At 31.1% G+C, this 21,981-nt stretch overlaps 1 protein-coding gene across 14 annotated transcripts in view; it reads left to right on the plus strand.

Annotated features, from left to right (window-relative positions):
• The window catches only part of LOC129914859 (kinesin-like protein unc-104), a 259,463-nt gene that overhangs the window by 199,306 nt on the left and 38,176 nt on the right, over positions 1-21,981 (plus strand). For 10 of the 14 annotated variants that reach the window (XM_055994289.1, XM_055994307.1, XM_055994297.1 and 7 more), the window contains 2 exons: positions 11,466-11,659; positions 12,092-12,418. In XM_055994289.1, the coding sequence (XP_055850264.1) occupies positions 11,466-11,659; positions 12,092-12,418 (521 nt within the window). The remainder of the gene's footprint in view (positions 1-11,465; positions 11,660-12,091; positions 12,419-21,981) is intronic. The other 4 variants (XM_055994365.1, XM_055994370.1, XM_055994360.1 and 1 more) reach the window with 1 other exon arrangement.

Consider the following 21,981-nt stretch of genomic DNA (forward strand, 5'->3'; position numbering starts at 1 on the left):
TGAATTCAACTAACAATAATTATGGGTAAAAATTTTGAAAAATAAATTTATATTTTATTAAAAAAAAATTTTTTAAATACATGTTTAAGTTTTTTCAGGTAGGTAGGTATGTAGAGATGGCGGTCGTAAGCAACCTAGCTTGTTGACCCAATTCTCGCAGAATGCCCCGTTTTAATACAAAACTCAAGAAAAAAAATTAATGTGGTTCTAAAAAACAAGTGCTATGGGAATGTTAACTACTTCCGCTAGCGCATCATGAAGGGCCCATCCTTGCTAGCAAGTTCATCCGCCTTTGCGTTGCCTTCAAAACCACTGTCACCTGGGATGGAAATAAGAGTGATTGTGAGGCTCAGCATTGAGAGTGTCTCAATGCACTGCTGAACTAATTTGGATGATGTCATGGCGCTTTTTTAGCTGCCTGACAACTAACAGATAATAGATGCGTTGTGGTTTTGATTCAAATTTATCATAAATAACACTGCTACAAAATAAAAAAAAATAAATTCGCCCGACAAGTAATATAATGTAGGCTGTTAATATGGTCGAATAATGCATACAAATTTTTTTGTTATATTTTTGAAACCCTCCATTTTTTTTTATTTACAAAAAAACATTTTTACAGACTTTGCGAGGTAATCTATGAATATCTCAGTCATTTTTTTAACAATTCTCAATATTATAACATGTTTTTGGAAAAAGCGTTCTCAGGCCTTTTGATGTGAAGTGAATGATGTATATAAGTCTAATGTGCAGGTTTTTATCCCATAAATCTTGAAAAAGTGATTTTTTCAGCTTTACCCACTTTTTATTGCATAATAAAACAAAGAAAAAAATAAATGCATACGGGTCATAAGAAAACTATTGAAATCAGTGAGCATTGGTTTGGATACAAATATCTTCTAAACGGTTAAAGCAATCAATTTCATTCCAAGGAATTTTTTGTAGAACGTTTAAGCCCCTACAAGAATATATCTTGCTAATTTGAAAATAATGAAGTTTCAGTAAATTAGAAATTTTTTAAAAATATAAAATGTTTTTATATTTTTTTTTTACTTTGACCTCGAATATCTTTAGAATGGTTAGATTAATGAAAAAAGTTAATAAGACCTTTTTTGTGGAGCAATCAATTTTCAACAAGATCATTATAATTTTTCAATTTGTTACAAAATGAAGAACAAAAAACGTATTTTTAAAGATTTTCTCGATTTTTGGACCTCATCTATTCAACGGTTAGATAAACGAAAAAAGTGTATAAGGCCTTTTTTGTAGAGCGTTCAATTTCCTACAAGAATATGAAAAGAAATTTGCTAAAAAGTCAATTAATAAAAAAATTATTTTTTTTAGTAGAAGCTTGATGTAAAAATGGAAAATTGCAAAGCGGAGGACCTTCCCATTAATATAAAGAGCTCATATTTGGTGTGTATATTCTAGAGGGGTCTAGCAATCGATTTTTCGGAGTACCAAATCAAAAAAAAAATTTTCGATTTTTTTGACCCACCCTATTATGTAATATTCTGAAAGAATATTTTTTTACGCTCAAATTGGTGTATTGTTTTATTGAATTTGACCAAGACTGCGGAATCTATGCTACTTTTTCGTAACTAGAAAATATGGCATATCATGATGTGTAATGTGTTTTGCAAGGTGCACAATAAGGTGCTCGTTATTTTTAAATAATTTAAATTTGTATGCTCCTAAGACCTAATATGGTTTGAAATAAATTAAAAAATATATTCCCCAAATTTCAAGTCTCTAACATAATTCTAACCCGCGCACATAGGAGTATTGTCATCAAAAACCTGGCCATAATTATTTTTCGTGGTTTTTGTTATTATTTCTGTTTAAAATGAGTATTCCTACAAAAAAATACAATATAAACCTAGTTTTTGTTATTTTTATTTTTTTAACCAGAAACTAAAAAAATTGATTAATGGCCTGTACTCCGCCTGTCGACATTATTTTCCTCAAAATTTTTTCCTCATCCTTAATACGCAATTCTCAGTTTCTTTTCTCTCTTCCCCAACCTTAATTAAGATCACCCAAAATAAAATACACTAATAACATCAGTAAATTTAATTTACAAATAAAAAACGTTGCATAAAGTAAGGAGTATTTTCTATCAGAAAGTGAAAAACTAATTGACCCTCGATTCTCTAAAGAGCACATAAGAGCACCCAATTTTTGTTGCATTGTGTTAAAGAATATATAAACTAACTCATAAGTTTCAATTCATCGCAGAATAACGGGGTATACTAAAACAAAATCATTAAAGTTCAAATAATAACTTCCCAAAAATATCAAGTTTTTAGATACTAGTTCTAAGCCTGAATTGAAATAGAAAAAACCATCTAACATTTTCAAAACTTTATTGATATCGTTAATAAATAACCGAAAAAGAATTCTCCATTTAAATTTTTTTAGATTTCTATCACAACACTTCGATATCGCATATAGAATAACACTTACCAAAATACTTCGAATTCAAATAAAAATGAGGTAGAAGTAACAGTTATCTTTGAACTCATTTTTTAACAAGACACGATAAAAAAAACAAAAAAATGAGTGCAGCATATTGACACAGGTTTATTTTGCACCCACTTTGCCAAACTTTTTGGTGTCAATTTTGATTTTCAGAAAATCGACTTATGACCAGGTTTTTACTGCAAATACTCCTATGTGCCGCGCCTCCAAGCGGTTGAAGTTTCTAATGGGAATAACATGGGGTTTTTTGGACCTTGTTCGATCAATTTTAAATTCCAGCCAAACCATTCGTTCAAAAAATTTAAAACTTTGCGGACTCAAACTTTATAGAAGAAGCTATCATGTGAACATTTTTCAGATTTTTAATTGTTATAATTTTGGAGATTTAACTTGGTAAAAAAAAATCATTTTTTGAGACTTTTTTCAAAAAATCGCTTTTTACACGTTTAATGCCAAAAAATTCATAGTTTTATAATTAACTAGTTTTTTATTTATTTACTTGAGTATTTTTTCTTAAGTAAGTTGAAGTTTACAACTAATTTACTACACAACTATGAAATAGGTAAGTATGAATTTGTCCGATAGCAAATGGGTAAAGTTGAAAAAATTGAAGAAAAAATCACTTTTTTTGAGATTTATGGTATAAACTTTATTTGTTTAAACATTTTGAAAAAAAATGGAGGGTTCCAAAAATATAACAAAAATATTTGTATGCATTATTCGACCATATAAACAGCCTAAACTATGTAATTTGTCAGGTGTGTAATTTGCAAAGTTCTTAGATTGACAGCAATTGTGTTTGGAACGAACTTGCAAATTTTTACTTACGATATAGGTACTATAGGGCAAGTTTAGGATTCGTAAAAAAAATCGAACTCGAGATAACAATTTTACATGACATTACGATGATGGAGAATGCCAAAAAAGTGGGTCCGGCAATTCTGTCTGTCTGTCTGTCTGTCTGTCTGTCTCTATCTGGAGCTGCAGCCTAAACGAGTGAAGTGATTTTCTTCAAACTTGGTAGTTAGCAGTTTTTGGTGATTCCCTAGAGGGGAAATTGAAATTTTTTTTTATGACCAAAACTAACGGTACCTGCCATATAACGAAAATAGAAAAGTTAATTTTTTTCAAAAACGGCTCTAACGATTTTGATTAAAATTTTTGTGTGTAGTACTACACATAAGAGCCAACTTTTGAAATAAAAAAAATATTTTTTGTACCGTTATTAACGGTACCTGTCATAGAACGGTTTTTTCGTTTCTGAATATCTCGTACAACATTAACCCCATCTAAATGAAAATTTTTATACAAAAGTGTGTAAGTAAAGATAATATTAAAATTTTAGAAAATTTTCAAAAAACGCATTTTTGGTTTTTTAAAAAATATTTCAAAATTTTTTTTTGAAAAATCAATTTTTTGAAAACGGATCAATGAAAAATTTTGAAATTTAGTTTTATGTGTAAATTAATTATTTCTTCAAAATGGCATACCAACTTTTTTTTTGAAAAATGTTAAAAAATTTTAATATATAAAAAATTATTTTTTTAAAAAACGGCTCCTACAATTTTCGAAATTTTTTTTCTAAAAATACCTTTTTATACAAGAAATAAAATGGCATATTTAATTTTTTTTTTAAGATAATTTATAACGGAGTTTAATTAATTATAAAAACAGATTTAATTTTTTTATACTACTTATGAAATTTCTTCAAAATATCAAATTTTAAATTTCTTGAATAAAAAGCTTTAACATTATAGTTACTTTAAACATAAGAGCAAGTACGTGCGACCCCAGTCGTGCTATTTATTTCAATTAAATAGTTTTTGTTCAAAAAATGGATCATTAAACAGTTTTTCAAAAGCTCTTCATTCGTAAATTTTTTTTTTGTCCGTGGGTAGGTGTTGAGATCTGCAAAAGATTCTATGAGGACCGGAAAACGCGTGCTCATAGATATGCAACTAAGTTCAGATGGAACTTATCTAGCAATTTATCTTTCTCGAAGTTAAGTTACGTGTTGTAGGTAACTTTCCGGTGAAAGTTCCTACTGGTGATATTTAGAAATATACCTAAATAACATTTTTTTAAAATTAAATCATTAAAATAATGGTTCAAATTTTGTTATCAAAAAAAAGTATTTTATAGGAAACTAGCTAACCCCACCCGCTTCGCTGAGTGCATTTGAATCATTTATTTTCAAAACATGATAAGTCCACTCTTTTTCAAAATTCGTTTTTTTGACTAAATTGTTACTCTAGGGATAATCAGATAACCACGTCTATCTTCAAAATAATGTAGTATCTACTCCATCTATATCCGATTTTACAGCTAAGCGAAATATTTTTTTAGTATCAAAAACAGGATAAGTCCCGGACTTATCATCTTTTGAAAATAAACAACAGCTTTTTTATGTGTTAATGCTATATTAAGCTACTGGCTGAAAATCTTAAGTTTAAAGCTTCTTTAAAGTTAAAGAAGCACTCCGGATATTATATATACATTATATTTTAATCTCAAATACAATTTTGTGATAGACTGGAGATGAAAGCAAAATTGTGTACCCATTTTAAAAGTAATTTCACATCCGTATATTTTCAAAGTATGATAAGTCCAAAAGCGTTTTTATTTTTTATCTTTTGAACTATCGCTCCAAAAATTAAAAACGAAACGGTATTTTGTACCTAGGCAAAAGCTCTACAAAATATATTTTTTATAAATTTTGCTACACACATCAAAAGAAAATAGAACGTTTTTTTCTTCTCCTGCAAAATTTAAAATCATGGACTTATCATTTTTTGAAAATAATGATTCATTTATAAAAAAAATTTAACCTGTGTGAAAATATATTCAAACCGAAAAGTGAATTTATATTCATTGCAGTGAACATTTCTCAATTTATTCTAATGTTTTTTGGTTAGATCATCAATACCTCATATTTTCAACAATGGACTTTGCGCTTTATTTATGGTTTAAGCGAACATAAGATGAACACAAAATCAAAAAAGCAAGTCTGACGGAATCATTTAACATCTTTGTCTTTGAATTTTCCACAAAAAATGGTAGCGTCTATTTCGAAAACGGTTGATTTTACAGAAAAATGCATAAGGCAATATTTGTAGATAATTTTATGACAAATAATTTTACTACAGACCCCTATTGACCTTTGAGCAACACGTCGCGAGATATATGCGAAAAACTGATTTTCGTGACCTTTTGACCTCTATAACTTCTAACGCCGGCACGATATCAATGTCGATTTTTCACATCTTCATTACAACGTCGTAACGAAGGTGTATACCCAAATTCAGCCCAGTAGGAATTTTTCCGCAGATTGGGGTTAAAAATGCCTAAAATTACTGGGCTATCGCATCGTGCTAAAGTTTACTATGATTTTTAGAAACTTTTTGCTTTTATTGCTTATTCATTTAACGAACCGTGATTTTTGTAATTTTAATGTTTGGACACTCAGTTTGAATCAAATCATTTCTCGAACTTGCATTTCAAAAAAAATTCGTTCGTATTGTAGTTTGGCCTTCAGAATCAAGTGGCACTATTGTGTTGTCCAATAACCCTACTTAGAAAATTCTGCCGCTGATATATAGATACTTTATACCAGAAGAAGCCAGATCCAGTGCTTTTTATTTTTAAGACCTTTTCCCCGTACCATCAGAAACCAGGTGCATATGAAAAACACAAACCTAAACACTGAATGACCATACCTTCTTTAATTCTTAACTTTTGGCACTGGGAAAACATCTTAAAAATAAAAAGCACTGGATCGTGCTTCTTCTGGTATAATGTATTACAACAAAAACATTACTGTTAAAAAAAGAGCCAAGTTCTCCTATGTTGAAATTATGCTGGCACAAAAAGTATTGAGATATAAAAGTGTACCAAGTTCTAAAGTTTGGGTTCAAATTCGTATCAATAAAATTTTGATTGTTTACTTGACAATTTTTCTTTTAAATACCGATTTTTAAAGTTATTTCAAAAATTTGCCAAGTAAACATTAAACAATCAAAATTTTATTGATACGAATTTGAACCCAAACTTTAGAAATTTCGGTTGTAGCGAGTTTGAAATTTCTGGCATCTTTGGTGTGGAAGTTAGAGGGGGGTCGAAAATGGCCTGAGTTGTTTCCTGTAAATAAGGGTGTAGTGCCAAAGTTGCTAGAGAACTTGGCTGGGCACTACCGTGCCCCTTGATCTACCTATATATCAGCCTTCACAAATCAGTTGACACAATTAGAAGTGAAAACGATGTAGTTAATTACCCGACGGAGTTATTGAATTCCTTCGATTAACCAGGAACTCCGCAATAGGAGCACCAATTATATTGCTCCGAAATATCAACCTACCTAAAACTTTGTAATAATACCAGTTTTCCCGTAAGGAATTTAATGGCAGCTGTGATTGAACCTACCATTTTTTGTGGAAAATTCAAAGACAAAGATGTTTTGCTTCATCGAATTTAAATGATTCTGTCAGACTTGCTTTTTTGATTTTGTGTTCATCTTACGTTCGCTTTAACCATAAATAAAGCGCAAAGCCCATTGTTGAAAATATGAGGTATTGATCTAACCAAAAAACATTAGAATAAATTGAGATATGTTCACTGCATTAAATATGGTGCCGTGAAATAACGCCGAGCGAAATAACGCCGAATTCCAACATTCGGCGTTATTTCACTTTACAAAAGCGAAATAACGCCGAATTTCAACATTCGGCCTTATTGCACTTTGTCAAAGTGAAATAACGCCGAGTCCCAACTGAGAAATAAGGCCGAATGTTAGAAAAGTCAGCATAAGAGCAGACGCAAGTTAACCGGTATGTTACCCTTTTTCTTATTTTCAAAGGCATATAAGTCCCAAATTTATTTGAGCACAATGGCTCCCATACCAATTTGGGACTTATGTCCATCCCATCGAGGTATAGGTTCCAAAAAAGTTTTGGCTCTTATATGCCTCTTAATTATTCATTAACCTAGATAAGTTTCAAGATGTGATAAAAATGTGGCGCAGGGACATAATACCCAAGGACATAACGCCCACTCTTTATTTTTGGGAGTTATGTTCCACTTGAGTGGGACGACATTTAATTTAAGAATTATATCCCACTTGAGTGAGACATTAGCCCAACATATTTTTTATTTAACTGGGACATAAGCCCCACACTTTTCGAAATATAAAATAATAATGTCGAATAACTTTTGTTCTATTTTATTCGCGTTTTGTTTCAGATTCTTTAAATGAAAAAGAAACTTTGAATACAACCAACCTCGCATGATAAGCGCGGGTCATTTTGAAAATTATCTCGCAAATAGGGCGGTCATTACAATACAAAGATAAGAAACGAATAAATCCCACCTGTTTTAATTGGTGGAAGGCAAAGCGGAAAAAAATTTGCTTACATGAGAATATATTTGATTTTCGGAACCCAAACGCGAAGCGGAAAAAAATTTTGCCCACGGGAGAATCAATTTTGAGGTGTGAAAATAAAAATTCGCGCGAATTTTTATTTTCACACCTCAAAACTGATTCTCCCGTGGGCAAAATTTTTTTCCGCTTCGCGTTTGGGTTCCGAAAATCAAATATATTCTCATGTAAGCAAATTTTTTTCCGCTTCGCGTTTGCTAAGTTATAACACAAACAGGACTTAGGCGTATAAATAGTGAAGTATGTTTGTAGGCTGGGGACATGCTGTCCTGCTTTGGATACACTATTGGATAGGCGTATGTGCCAATAGGGTGGGACATAAGTGCAAAATCGAATTTTGTAACTATCCCAAATCCAGTTGGGAAATAATTTTATAATTTGTGAATTCTTCGTTAGTGAGACATAACGTCCATCTTTTATTTGTGGGTCTTATGTCCAACCTGAGTTTGACAATTAATTTGGAACTTATGTCTCACTCAATTGGGACTTAAGTCCACAAATATAAAGTGGCTGTTATGTCCATGGGCCTTATGTCCCTTTGCCAAGAATATGGCATTTCAATACCAAACTGACTACAGGTGGTTGCATTGCAATTTTTCCTAAGCTCCACTTAGCAGGATTTGCCTCACCGAAAAAGTGAAATAATGCCGAATCGGCGTTATTTCACTTTGTCATTGTGAAATAAGCCCGAATGTTGAAATTCGGCCTTATTTCGCTTTTGAAAGTGAAATAACACCGAATTTTGGAATTCGGCGTTATTTCGCTCGGCGTTATTTCACGGCACCATTAAATATAAATTCACTTTTCGGTTTTAAAATATTTTCACACAGGTTAAATTTTTATTATAAATAATATATTATTTTTATTAATAATAGCTTTAAACGATAATAATTATAATAATTTTGAAATCCTGTCTGAATTAATTTGTTTACAAATTAAGCTAAGTTAATTTTTTTAAAAAGCGAGAGTGTTTCATCACTCGTACAAATTGACAGCTATGTAAAGATGGGAGAAAAGGTATTAATTTTTTTTTATACAAACCATCTACACATTAAAACTTTCAAACAAAAAAAAAATTACCAAAATCGGACCAGCCAAACGCGAGTTTATCGGCCACACACAGTTAACGAACTCTTTTTTATATATAAGATTAAACAAATAAAATCTATAAACATTTAAATTTATATTAATCAATGCCGATATTTTGAAATAAAGGAATTAAATTGAAAAATGTCACTGTACCAAATCGGAAGGTTTAGTCCTTCCCAAACGTCGTAAATTGAATGAAGAGATTTTTGGAAAATTTTGTGACCATTATGTTGAAAAATAAAGTATCTTCTTTGCTCCCTTACATGTTCAATATCTATAAGCGCTCAAGGGATAAAGATAGACTATTTAGTAAAAACCAGAAAGTGTACTACATATGCAAAATTTAAAACTATGAGGACTCGAAAGATTTTGATTTTTTTCTTTCAGTAAGAAATTGGTTTTGGCAAAAATTTCCATTAAAAAATACATTTTTTTTAATGTTTTGATACACTTAAACATCTAGAGTGACACAGAAAAAAACATTCCAGTGTTTCTTGCTTATTTATTCAAGTTTCAGCTGACGGTTTTTCTGTTCAGATTAATCGTTTATAACTCAAGATATAGCCCGAAAACTATTTATGCTGGGAAAAACAACGACAAACAACTTTGAAAAATTATATCTTGAAAACGTATTCATCGTATTTTTTTTTCCAGTTATTTGCGAAAAAAATGGGATTGAATTCCATTTTGGACCAGTGTTATAGTTGGGCCTTTAATCTTGTCATTGATCGAAGCATTTTGTGTTTCTTGAAAAATAAACAAACTCTGACAGTTAATATCTGAATTTTTAAGGAAAAATCCAACAGTTACTATTTATAAAAAACGGAAGTTATAATACAAAAACCAAATCCTTCGATCGAGCACATTTTTATGTTAGCTGTGTTTTATTGGTACTCAGTATTTTACTGAGTAAACATTTAATGCTGTAAACAACAACAAACGACTACTTTTATTTATTATTAATAATCCTTTAGTGTTGAAGAGACAAAAATGTATAAGTTTAGAAAAAGATTTTCTCTGTAAACCAACAAATTAAAAACTTTGGTTTATCCTTAGCAATCATTTGTTGTTGTTTTCCGTGCAAAATTTTACTGAGCTAAGTACTGAGTTACCAATAAAACACGTCTGTTGTACAAATAGCATTCCAATCAAACGAGCTGTTTTTGATTGAGTTTTTTTAACGAAATTAAAAATGGTCTAACAAATATGGCGATTAACTAAAATGTAAAATGTAGACCAAAACAGCCTAATAACAGTGGAATATTAACACTAAAAAATTGGTCAAATTCAACAGATAATTGTAAATTAATTTTGTTTCTTTCAAATTTGGGTCATATTAATCCAAAGCAAAATATAAGAATATATTATCAGTTTGATAAAATTAACTAAATTACTGACAAAAAAAATATTTACACCACTTGAAATTTTCGGATAAAGCCTAGTACTCTGCTGATGCCAAACGAAAAATCCCATACAAAAGTAGCACAACGTAATTGAAAAAAATCAGTATGATTTTCGTTCTGCAGTAAGCTGTTGGACCAGCGAAATTGAAAACTGTTACAAGATTATCTGGAGAAGTGTCTACACCTCTACACACAAACAATTTTCGAGGAAATTAATTTATTGGGTGCGGGAAAATGACAATTATTGTGTATTTTTTCTTTAATTTGGGATTCATTTTGTCATTGCATGTTATTCTGAGATTTGTGTTTGGATTTATATCATTATTTTTAACTAGAGCTCCGTTATAGCTATCAGTTAAATCCATCAGTAAAAATTTTGTTTAGCTATTTTGAATACTTTAAACTTTTATTTTGAGCGAAATATTGATGAAATAAGTTGGGAGCTTATTTTAACTATTTTTTTTCAAAAAGAAGCAATGCATTTGGTGTTAAATTTTAATCACAAATCCATTTTATTAATTTTACTGTTCAGTAAAATGACTAAAATATAACACCAAATGTATTGCTTCTCTTTTTTAAAAAGTTAGTGAAAATGTGTTTTTAATTTATTTCATCAATATTTAGCATAAATTAGAATAGCAGAACAGAATTTTTACTGATAGCTATAATTGAGCCCTTAGCAATTTGTGTGCTCTAATAAATATTTTGATATCCTGGTGGCGACCGACCGAAAATTTCGTTTCGCATCAGTAGCGTAATAGGCTTAAGCCGCGTCAAATATAAAAATATGTTAAGTGAGTTCACTACCGTACTCACCCCGTTATATTACAATACTTCATATCTGACTGCCACTAAATACTTAAGCGAAATACTTGCAGAGAACTCTATGGGTAATATTCATAGTTGTTTTTAAACTTAAACTGGTTTCACTTCCTTTCGCACTTCACTTTTGTATTTAAAAAAAATGTAGACCAATTAATTTTGGTGTGAAAAAAACGTCTTCCTCACTTTTTTCGCGAATCATTTCACCAATATTCGACACTTACTGTATATTCTTTCAGGTTCAATTCCAGTTTACACTTCTCACGGATACTCTCTACTCACCCCTTCCACCGGAATTAATACCAAATGCTCTAACCCCCATCCAAGGTGAAGACGAATTCGGTGCACCACCCATTTCAAAAACAATTGTTGCCGTCGAAGTAACTGATACCAAAAACGGTGCAACTCATTACTGGTCTTTGGAAAAATTACGGTAAGTTGTTAACTAGCGAAACAGCACTTTTTTTTAATTTGTTTTGATATACTGTGAAGGTAGATTGAGGTAATAATGAAGAAAATTTCAACATGTATCAGTTTGTTTTTGGTATTGTACATATTAAAAAAAAAGTTTATTATTTCCTCAAAGGCATTGAAAGCTTTGGACGTGCATGGTGGTTTGCGTTGTTTTTTAATCAATTGTTTGAAGAAAAACATGTACATCAACATTTTCAAAATCTTAGAGATATAATTTGCTTTAACAAAAATTTTCTAATAATCAGTCAGTGGTATTTTCACAAGTTTCACCACCATTGCGTCCTTCTATTTCACTTAAATCCCAATACATTACATTTCACTTACACTTATTTTCTTATTTTATTTGGGCATCATTCGTATACAAAAAAAATTATCCATTAAAATTTATCAGTTATCGCCTCGAAATGATGCGACAGATTTATAATGTTGAGAGTCCGCCATCGTCAATGATTTTCGATTTATCGCCATTGGCAGAGCCAACACCATCCGTATTATCCTTATACAATCTATCTGAACAAAATGACCAACCAGCATTTTTATTACCAAAATCAGAGTTTGATAATATTATGTCTTATGATGTCAACATTTTGTCAAGTGGCTATGAAAACAAAAACGATTGTAGGCGTTATCAACAAAATGATTTGTTGCAGTGCATTCCTCCGTGTCCTAATGGATCAACAGCCAACAGATTATCACTTGTAAATTTGCTGCCATCTAGGTTAGCATTTGTCTCTTACTATTGTGCTTATTTTAATTGGATTTTAAATTGAAGCGTTTAGAATGAGAAGAGAGTTAAGTGAAATTTGTTGGAATTTCGTTTGCCTATTTAAAAGAAAACTAAAATTTAATAATTTTGCCAAGTCAGTTATAGAAAAAGATGGAAATTATACATTTGATTATAAAACATTTGTGTACTCGCTTAGTTAATGTTGGATGTATTTGAATACAAACAGAAATTCACTTTCTCATTCCAAACGCTACATTTATTTTATAACTGCAACTTTTTAATTCATTTTATAGTACTAAAAATATATAATATTGTATGAGAGATATTGAGATGTATTTTTGAATGATATGGTTCTTTTATTTCTGTTATTTTGTTTTGTGTCTCTGGGAATAGAATGGTAACTTCGACTGCGAGAAACAGTAGAGGATCCAAATACTAGTCTTTTTTACTTTGGAAGAGGGGAATCTATCTCTCCACCGTTTAGGAGGGAGAAGTGTAAAATTTTTGACGCTATTGAGGTGAATAAAAAAAATTCAGCTGTATGGCTTATTGCTTCATATTTTTCTCTGTCTCTTTACTGCCATGATACTCCTTTTTAATAAAAAGAAAAAAAAACAAAACCAGCTGCAAAAAAAATTTAACCTAAATTTAACCAGGTCCCATTAAATTTTTAACAGCTGAAAAATTTTTATTCACCTCAATAGTGTCAAAATTTTACCTTATTTTTAAATTTCTAAATCAAGTGCGTCCAGCACTCACATACGGTTAACAATGTTGAACATTGTTCAGAAAGTATAAGAGTTCATAAACGGCAGCTAAAGATGCTTCCTATTACAGTAGGAGTAGGTAATTAGAAATACGAAGATTCTAGGAAGCCTACACGTTAAAAATACCATCTCCCAAGAAATACAACAAGACCGAGTTAGCTGGTAGTGCAATGTTCCAATAAGGAAGGGCCATTTGTACAAATATTTAATCCGTGGATCAGCGACTTTTATCTTCTGAAATCGGTAGTAAAGCTGAGGTTTATCATTCGTTGAAGGTTCATATTATGTTTAAATAGCCACATCCATACTTGAAGCGAAGTTGACCCGCAGCTAATCTGCCGAAGTCGTCGAGTTAAATTCCTGAACCACGGCTGATCCACGTTTGTACATTTGGCATTAATGGACCCTGATAAACCCGTCAAAAAGGCAATATACAAATACAGAATAAGGATACGACCGCGGAGTAAAAATAAAGGTAGACCTAAGAACTTCCGGTACAACAATGGAACAATAAAAAATCGGCCCCGATCTCTGAGGCGGCAAGGCGACTAGCTGATAACTTATGTGAAGCAGTAACTTGAAAGAGTTCTGATCCCATCGACATCGAGATCATAACAGCGTTGAATAAAAGGAAGAAGAAATCAAGTTATTCTAATTTAGAAGAAAAAAGTTTAAAAAATTATATTTTTTTTTTCCGAGAATGCGAATTTCCACACGAAATTAACTGATGAAGTTACCTGCCTCTTAGTACAAAATGTATGTATTTGGTTCTTCTACAATAATAAAATCCATTACTACGGCGGGCGGCCTAAGTTATCATACTCTTCACGTTTCATTTTTTCTGTGATTGTGTTTGAATTTTGTTTTTTTTTTACACTTTTCGTTTGCTGCATCTAGCAATAAGCTTTAATATGTACTAAACGAATATTCCTGCATTGTATTAGCAAATAAATGGTTAGACAAGTTCTTTCCTTAAGTTTCACTTTTAATATTTTGGTGCCTTTGAGGAGCTGATAGCATGATTTTTTTTTTACGAAATACTAATATGCATAAAATTAATTTTACAGAATTAGAGCTGGACATTTTTACTTAATTTTATTATTGTTCGCAATCATTCAACTCGACCTTCCTTTAGGCGCAACTTGTTTTCCTTAGGATTAAATCTTGCTAAAAATCGAGATTTGGAAAATTTGATCTCAGATTTAAAAAAAGCACGACTTGACTGCAACGTTCTTGCTCTTGTAGTTCCAAGTACATATAATAGTTAATCATTGTAAAGGACCCCGCTTATTTTGTATGGGAAGAGGTTTGAGGTTATCTTGAAAACCTGAGGTGATGGGGCAAAATGGACACTAAAAACATATGGATTCCACTAAAAAATAGCGCAAAACACAATATAGACACTTACTATCCCTACACAGAGAAAAATATGACCACCTGACTAACAGATTGCCATATTGTTTTACTGCCCATATGTTTTATGAGGAAATCTTATTAAAAGCAACGATTAATAAGGTTTTTTTATAAGGATTTCTTATTATTTTTATAGAGAAAATCTTATTAAAATTTGAGTGAAAAGCTCATTTTTTTTGCAACTTGGCGCTAGAACAAAATTCGCGATCATAGCGGGTTGGTTCAGGTGGTAAGGTGGGCGACTAATGATTTGAAGTCTCCAGTTCGATTCCCGACTTGGTCGTCGTTTTTTTTTTCTTTTCTTTTCAAAACCCTACAAGTGCAGATTTTAAAACAATAAGGAAACCCCGATTGTTTTAATAAGGTTTCCTTCTTGGATGAAAACCATAGAGAAATCTTATTGTTTTTGTTCTATTTTAATGTGTAATGAAAGGTTTGAGATAGTCATCGCAAAAAATCCGTTATATTAAAAAGTGTCCATTTTTTCGACTTATTGCCCATATCGACCATATTTCAGACAATTTTACCGAGGGCCACTTCCCATACAAAATGGGCGGGGTCCTTTATGCTTTTGAATAAAATTAATCAGAAAAACGTTTCAGCCCTCGGCATTTTTGATAATTTTTAGCTTAAGGCCTTGTACACAGATCCGTGCTAAATTTTAGGTTCCATACAAATTATCGATAAGATGCTCAGATAAATTTAAGCTCAGCTACATTTTTTCCACAGTTTGTATGAGACCTAAAATACATCTTATTATGAGTTTGTTTTGACCAATTAAAATTTGAAATATGCTAAAATTTATCTCGATCTGCGTACCAGCCTGAAGGTTATAATTTATATTTTCTGTTCTAAATATGGAATGTACCTAAAAACAAAATTATAAATTTATAAGATCTCGGGAATAAGGAAGCGATTTAACCCAACGCACAGTGCGGTATTTTGGTCTTAAACCTGGCAAAAATATTTGGGCACATTTTTCACATCAAATAGGTAGTACCTATTGATACCAAATGACTAAAAAATTATTTGGAAGGAAAATTTTTCATTTTCTTGGTACAGTAAAACCCACTTAAGTGCTTACCTCCCGATTAGCCGTGAAATAATTTTAAAAAAATTCACGTACAGTCCTCTACTACAGTGTTTTTCAAGTGTGGGTTTCCTTAGGGGGTCGCGGCGGCAAGCCAAATATTGATACAAAAAAATAAATAATGCTAAATAAAAATAGAAAACAGAAAATTTCTGAGTGCGACAAATGTGTTTGTATGTTTTTTAATTAATGTTGAGATACTTTAATTATTATTAAATCGTTTGAAAAACACTCCTTAATTGTGACTTGCATTTAAGAATTCAGGAAATGGAAATTTCTTCAAGACCTGAATTAAAAAAATGAACTGCAAGTAACTAGAGAGAGTTTTGAAGGGGTACATTGTATGCAGCTATTTAAAATTACCTACTAACACATTAAAGTGTGAGGGGGTCGCCAAAATATTTTTCGTCTCAAGAGGGTCACGAACTCAAAACGTTTGAAAAACACTGCTGTACTATAACTTTTATTAATAATACAGTCAAATAAGGAGAAAAAAGGGGTAAATCTCGGAATGAATGTTAGTAGAAATTTTTTTTGCTCAATATCTTCCTTTTGCCATTCTATAACATATCTCAAAAGTCTAGAAAAATCTCATGTCCGCTTGTCGCGATTTCAAGGTCAAATCGCGAAATGGAGATTTTCAAAATTAGCAAAAATAGGCTATGGTATTATATACACATATGATACATGATTTTAAGGTATTTTTTAATGCTTATTCCAAAAAATCTAAAATCAAGACAATCTGACGTCTCTGAAATAAGTTATACCTGTTTTTCATCTTTCAACCCATATTATTATAATAGTTGCTAACTTACTACCGAAAAACCCTTAAAAGTAATGGTAGCGGAATCATATTTTGCATGAGGGTTTTCATATCCATTATCATTAAGAATCAAAACAATGCAATGCAAAAAAACATTTATATCTATGACAAAATGGTATTTTTTGAGAAAAGGGGAAATTTTGGGATGTGCACTAAAAAACATCCTGGTACAATCTTGGAATTAGTGCTAGTAGGCTAATTTTTTTGTTTCTATCTTTGTTTGGATATTCTATAACTTATGTCAAAAATCTAAAAAAATCTCATGTCCGCAAGTTCTAATTTTGGAGGTTAAACTAAGTTAGGTGCAGATTTAAAAAAAATAATAAGAAAACTTTAGATTCTTATATGTATACCAACATAACCCATATCATTTCAAGGTATTTTTTAACGCTGATTCCAACAAAATCCGCAAACAAATCAATATGATCATCCCTGAAAAGTAATGTACCTTATTCATGTTGATCTGACACAAATATCTGAAGAGTAGTTTTTCAATTTTTTCAAATCTGTACCTTATCTTCAAACCAAGAAAATTAGGACTTGCGGACATGAGATTTTTTTAAGATTTTTGAGGGTAGTTAAAGAATATCCAAACAAAGATTAAAATGAAAAAATTAGCCTATTAGCACTTTATTCCTAAGATGAACAAGAATCTTCTTTAGTGCATATCCTAAAATTTGCCCATCCATCAAAAAATACCATTATTTCGTAGGTATATATATTTTTTGTAATGGATTGTTTTGATTTTTAATAATGATGGATTTTAAAATCTTCATGCAAAATTCGGCTCATCTACCATAACTTTTAAGAGTTTTTCGGCAGTAAGTTTGCAACTGTTATAATAATATGAGTTGAAAGATGAAAAACAGGTATAACTTTTTTCAGAGACGTCAGATTGTCTTAATTTTAGATTTTTTGGAATAAGCATTAAAAAATACCTTGAAATCATGTATCATATGTGTATATAATATCATAGCCTATTTTTGCTAATTTTGAAAATCTCCATTTCGCGATTTGACCTTGAAATCGCGACAAGCGGACATGAGATTTTTCTAGACTTTTGAGATATGTTATAGAATGGCAAAAGGAAGATATTGAGCAAAAAAAATTTCTACTAACATTCATTCCGAGGTTAAACCCTTATTTGACTGGATTATAAAGCTAGTAATTTATTCTTTATTTTGTTTTCTGACTCAAGTTGTTTCATTAAGTAGTTTTTGAGATATTAAAAAAAAAAATTGCAATATTATGGACCTTTTTTATCGTTATTTAATGACCTGGTAGTTTTTAGTCAAATAAAACTTTATACTAACAAATATCAAAGTTCCTTAGAAATAAAAGTTTTTTTTTTATTTCTAAGGAACTTTGATATTTATTCGATTATAATCGAACAGAAGATAATCGTTTCACAGTCTGAGAATCTTCAAAGCTATTTTATATCATGCCTTATTCAATATTTCCAAAACAGTTTACATAAATAAAAGTTTTCATATCCTAAGAAGTCGTTTTGTCTGTTCTTAATCGGGTGGCCGAGGTTCGGCTCCGGAAAATGAAATCGTTTTTTTTTTCGTAAGTCAATAATCGTCAATAAATAAACGATAGTTTATTCTCGTTTTCGGAGAATTATTTGTTTTTGGGTGCAATATTGGGTTTTATTAAAGTGGGCCCACTGTCATACCAGGGAGCCAATTCTGGTTCTGTGAAATTGTGAATCGAAAAACAAACTTTTTCATTTTCGCTTTCAAACATTCTTTTCACTTTTTCGATTCATTTGAAACAAAAAACCATTCTCGTCCTATGGTATCATGAATAATTTAGTGAAAGAAATATATTCATATGAATATTTTTGATATTTGCTTTCATTTTTTCACAGAACGAGAATCAAATGAGTGAACAAGTGAAAAGCTATTCGTTTCACATGGAGTTGAGGTCACTTGAACTTTTTAATTGACATTTTTAAAAATGTTTAACTACCAGTATACATAAGTAAGTTTTGACTTTTGAGTCTTTAAAAAAATTCGTATCAGTTTAGCTATAGCAAAATGTTTCGACGCACTAATTTTGGAAAATGAAAATTTTCAAAAATTACTTAAGATACGCATAAGAAGGCAACTAAGAGAAATCAAATGCTTTGTCTCTTCCAGCGCATACATAGCTATGTAAGTGCACATGAACATTTTGATCTCATATTAACGTTTATGAATAATATTAAAAATTATATTATAATTCTCACAGATTTGTTCAAAATGTTCGCCTACCTAGTATTGGCTTTTTGGGACCAATTACAGATTTTACTGTCTCTTCGAAAAAACACCCTTTCTCCTAAATTTTTTTTTATGATAACTCTTTATACTTGCTTTCTATCCCAAATTCAACTTTTCATAAGGATTTCCCTTATTTCCCAAAAAAAACTCCCTTTCGCCTAAAACATTTTTACTTACTACTTAGATTCTTGGTTTCTTATATAAATCAAACATTTGTACCGATTTTCATTGGTGTAACAATTTTTTCCCAGTTTTTGTGGTACTAATTCCGAATTTATGATACCCATAGCCGTATTTAGGGGGGGGGGGGGGTTTGGGTGTTTAACCCCCCCCCGAAATTTTTTTTCATAAAATCAAAAGATACCTATACACTCACCGAAATAATTATAAAGGCAGTCGATTTTATTCGTTTTTAAACCATATAAAGGATATTTAATTTTTACTCCTTGCACGAATAAGATGACAAGTATATACTGGATTGTTTGCCACCCTTTATTTTTATTCAATTCGTTAAACTTAATTTTAAAAATTATTTTTTGAATTTCTGGTGCGAAATAATTATAAAGGCACAGCTGATTTTCACATTAAAAGTGTGGTTTAGCGAGATCAAATGTAACCAAAAGTAAGCAAAACAGTTGGAAAATGAATTTAAACCATTATGAACATTTTATAAGTAAAATTGTTCGGTTATTTTTAAATAAGGCGTGAAAAACCCTTGACGCAGGCAAAAATGGGCAAAATTAAGGCTTACCATGAAAATTGATTGTCCGACCGCGAAAAATCTGGAGGAGTAGAAAGGTCCGATTGTGTAATTGATAATTTAATTTACAAAGATGACAAGTATGGTTACCTAAAACGATCAGGAAGGAAGCCTTTGGTCGAAGAAAGAGCCAAAAGTGACAAAAAATGAAGTAATTTTCCTGAGAATTTGACAGCAAGAGAAGTTTTCGAGAAAATAAACTTGGTAGTGGAAGTACGACAAGTGCTGCAAATAATTAAGGTGGAATTAAGTCATTCCTACGAAAGAAAATGTGGAAAACCGGCGCTCTTGTCAAGGCATAAACTTGCCCGCCTTCATCCCACAATCTATGATTTTCACGGAGGTGAAGGCGGGCAAGTTTATGCCTTGACAAGAGCGCCGATTTCCACATTTTCTTTCGTAGGAATGACTTAATTCCACCTTAATTATTTGCAGCACTTGTCGTACTTCCACTACCAAGTTTATTTTCTCGAAAACTTCTCTTGCTGTCAAATTCTCAGGAAAATTACTTCATTTTTTGTCACTTTTGGCTCTTTCTTCGACCAAAGGCTTCCTTCCTGATCGTTTTAGGTAACCATACTTGTCATCTTTGTAAATTAAATTATCAATTACACAATCGGACCTTTCTACTCCTCCAGATTTTTCGCGGTCGGACAATCAATTTTCATGGTAAGCCTTAATTTTGCCCATTTTTGCCTGCGTCAAGGGTTTTTCACGCCTTATTTAAAAATAACCGAACAATTTTACTTATAAAATGTTCATAATGGTTTAAATTCATTTTCCAACTGTTTTGCTTACTTTTGGTTACATTTGATCTCGCTAAACCACACTTTTAATGTGAAAATCAGCTGTGCCTTTATAATTATTTCGCACCAGAAATTCAAAAAATAATTTTTAAAATTAAGTTTAACGAATTGAATAAAAATAAAGGGTGGCAAACAATCCAGTATATACTTGTCATCTTATTCGTGCAAGGAGTAAAAATTAAATATCCTTTATATGGTTTAAAAACGAATAAAATCGACTGCCTTTATAATTATTTCGGTGAGTGTATTATAAACATATACAAGTCTAATATGTGCAGCACTAAATGATTTGTTTTTGTATTTTAGTGATTTGATTACCTATATGAAAATCTCCCTTAAAATCACTACCAATTTTGCATCGTTGCAGAAGCTATCGATGAAGTTTGTATAAAGGAAAACAAAAATTGTTTGGTCCATTACAAAGAGTTTTTATCTCTTTGACCATTTTCTTAAGCACTATGTTAACACCTTAAAATGCTCTTTTAAGAACCCTTTAAATACCACAAGTACTTATGCAGGGTTTTTGGTGCCGAGACTAAACTATGCTTTTTCAAAGGGTTTCGGTGGCCGAACTCGAATCCAAAGACGGACTTATTCGATCACATCTCGTTTTTGAAATATTACCCTTAAATCTATTTAAATCTTTGAGACATCTTTTCAACTGTCCGAGATATCTTCAGTTGCTTATTACCCACTTTTGTTCTATGTTAACCTTAAATCCAGTATGTAAGCGAGAATAAATGTATCGATTTTTTCAGAGACTGTAGTACCTACCAACGCCAGGAAATAACCTCGAAAACTGGTAAAAAGCGGGATTTTCGATTTTCTAACGGGACTATCTCAAAAACGCGATGTGATAGAATTTTTCTGAGTTCGGATTCGAGCTCAGCACATAAAAAACCTTTAGAAAAGTATATCTTGGTTTCTGTAACAAAAACCTTGTTGGCCATACTCAACATAAAAAAAATGCAATTATACTTTTGCAATGGAAGAAAAACTTGTTTTTATTTCTAAAAATTATAAGAGAAAGTAACGGGACATTTTGTTCTTCTCAATATTCTTGTTTTTTGATCCCCTTTAATAAAAATAATAGTAGGGTGTCGCTGCAATACTCGGTTTTATATAAATAGCATTTTTATATGGTGCGATTATACTTTTGCAAAGCACTGTATTTACAACATTTCGTTATTATTTTTTTTCAAATTATATATATTAAACAATTTCAGTTTATTGTTAAATTTCAAAGTGAAGTATAACACTGGTCAACAAAATTAAACTTCTTTTTTGTTACAGAAACCAGGGTATACTCTTCTATAAGTTTTTTGTGTGCTGAGCTCGAAACCGAAGTCAGAAAAATTCGATCACATCAAGTTTTTGAGATATTCCCGTTAGAAAATCGAAAACGCCGCTTTTTACCAGTTTTCAGGGTTATTTTTTAGCGTTTACTTATTTTTTTTTAAATTGAATAACAGTTTCTAAAAGAATTAAGTTTTGTCTCTCTAAATCCGTTTAAATCTTTTAAATATCTATTTTCTTCCTCGAGAAATCATAACTGGAAATCAAAGTGCTTGGGGCATCTCATATTTATTTGCTTTTAATAGCAAATATCGAAAAGTTCTGTACCAATCGCT

Source organism: Episyrphus balteatus, chromosome 1 (assembly GCF_945859705.1).
Source record: "Episyrphus balteatus chromosome 1, idEpiBalt1.1, whole genome shotgun sequence".
Taxonomy (NCBI): domain Eukaryota; kingdom Metazoa; phylum Arthropoda; class Insecta; order Diptera; family Syrphidae; genus Episyrphus; species Episyrphus balteatus.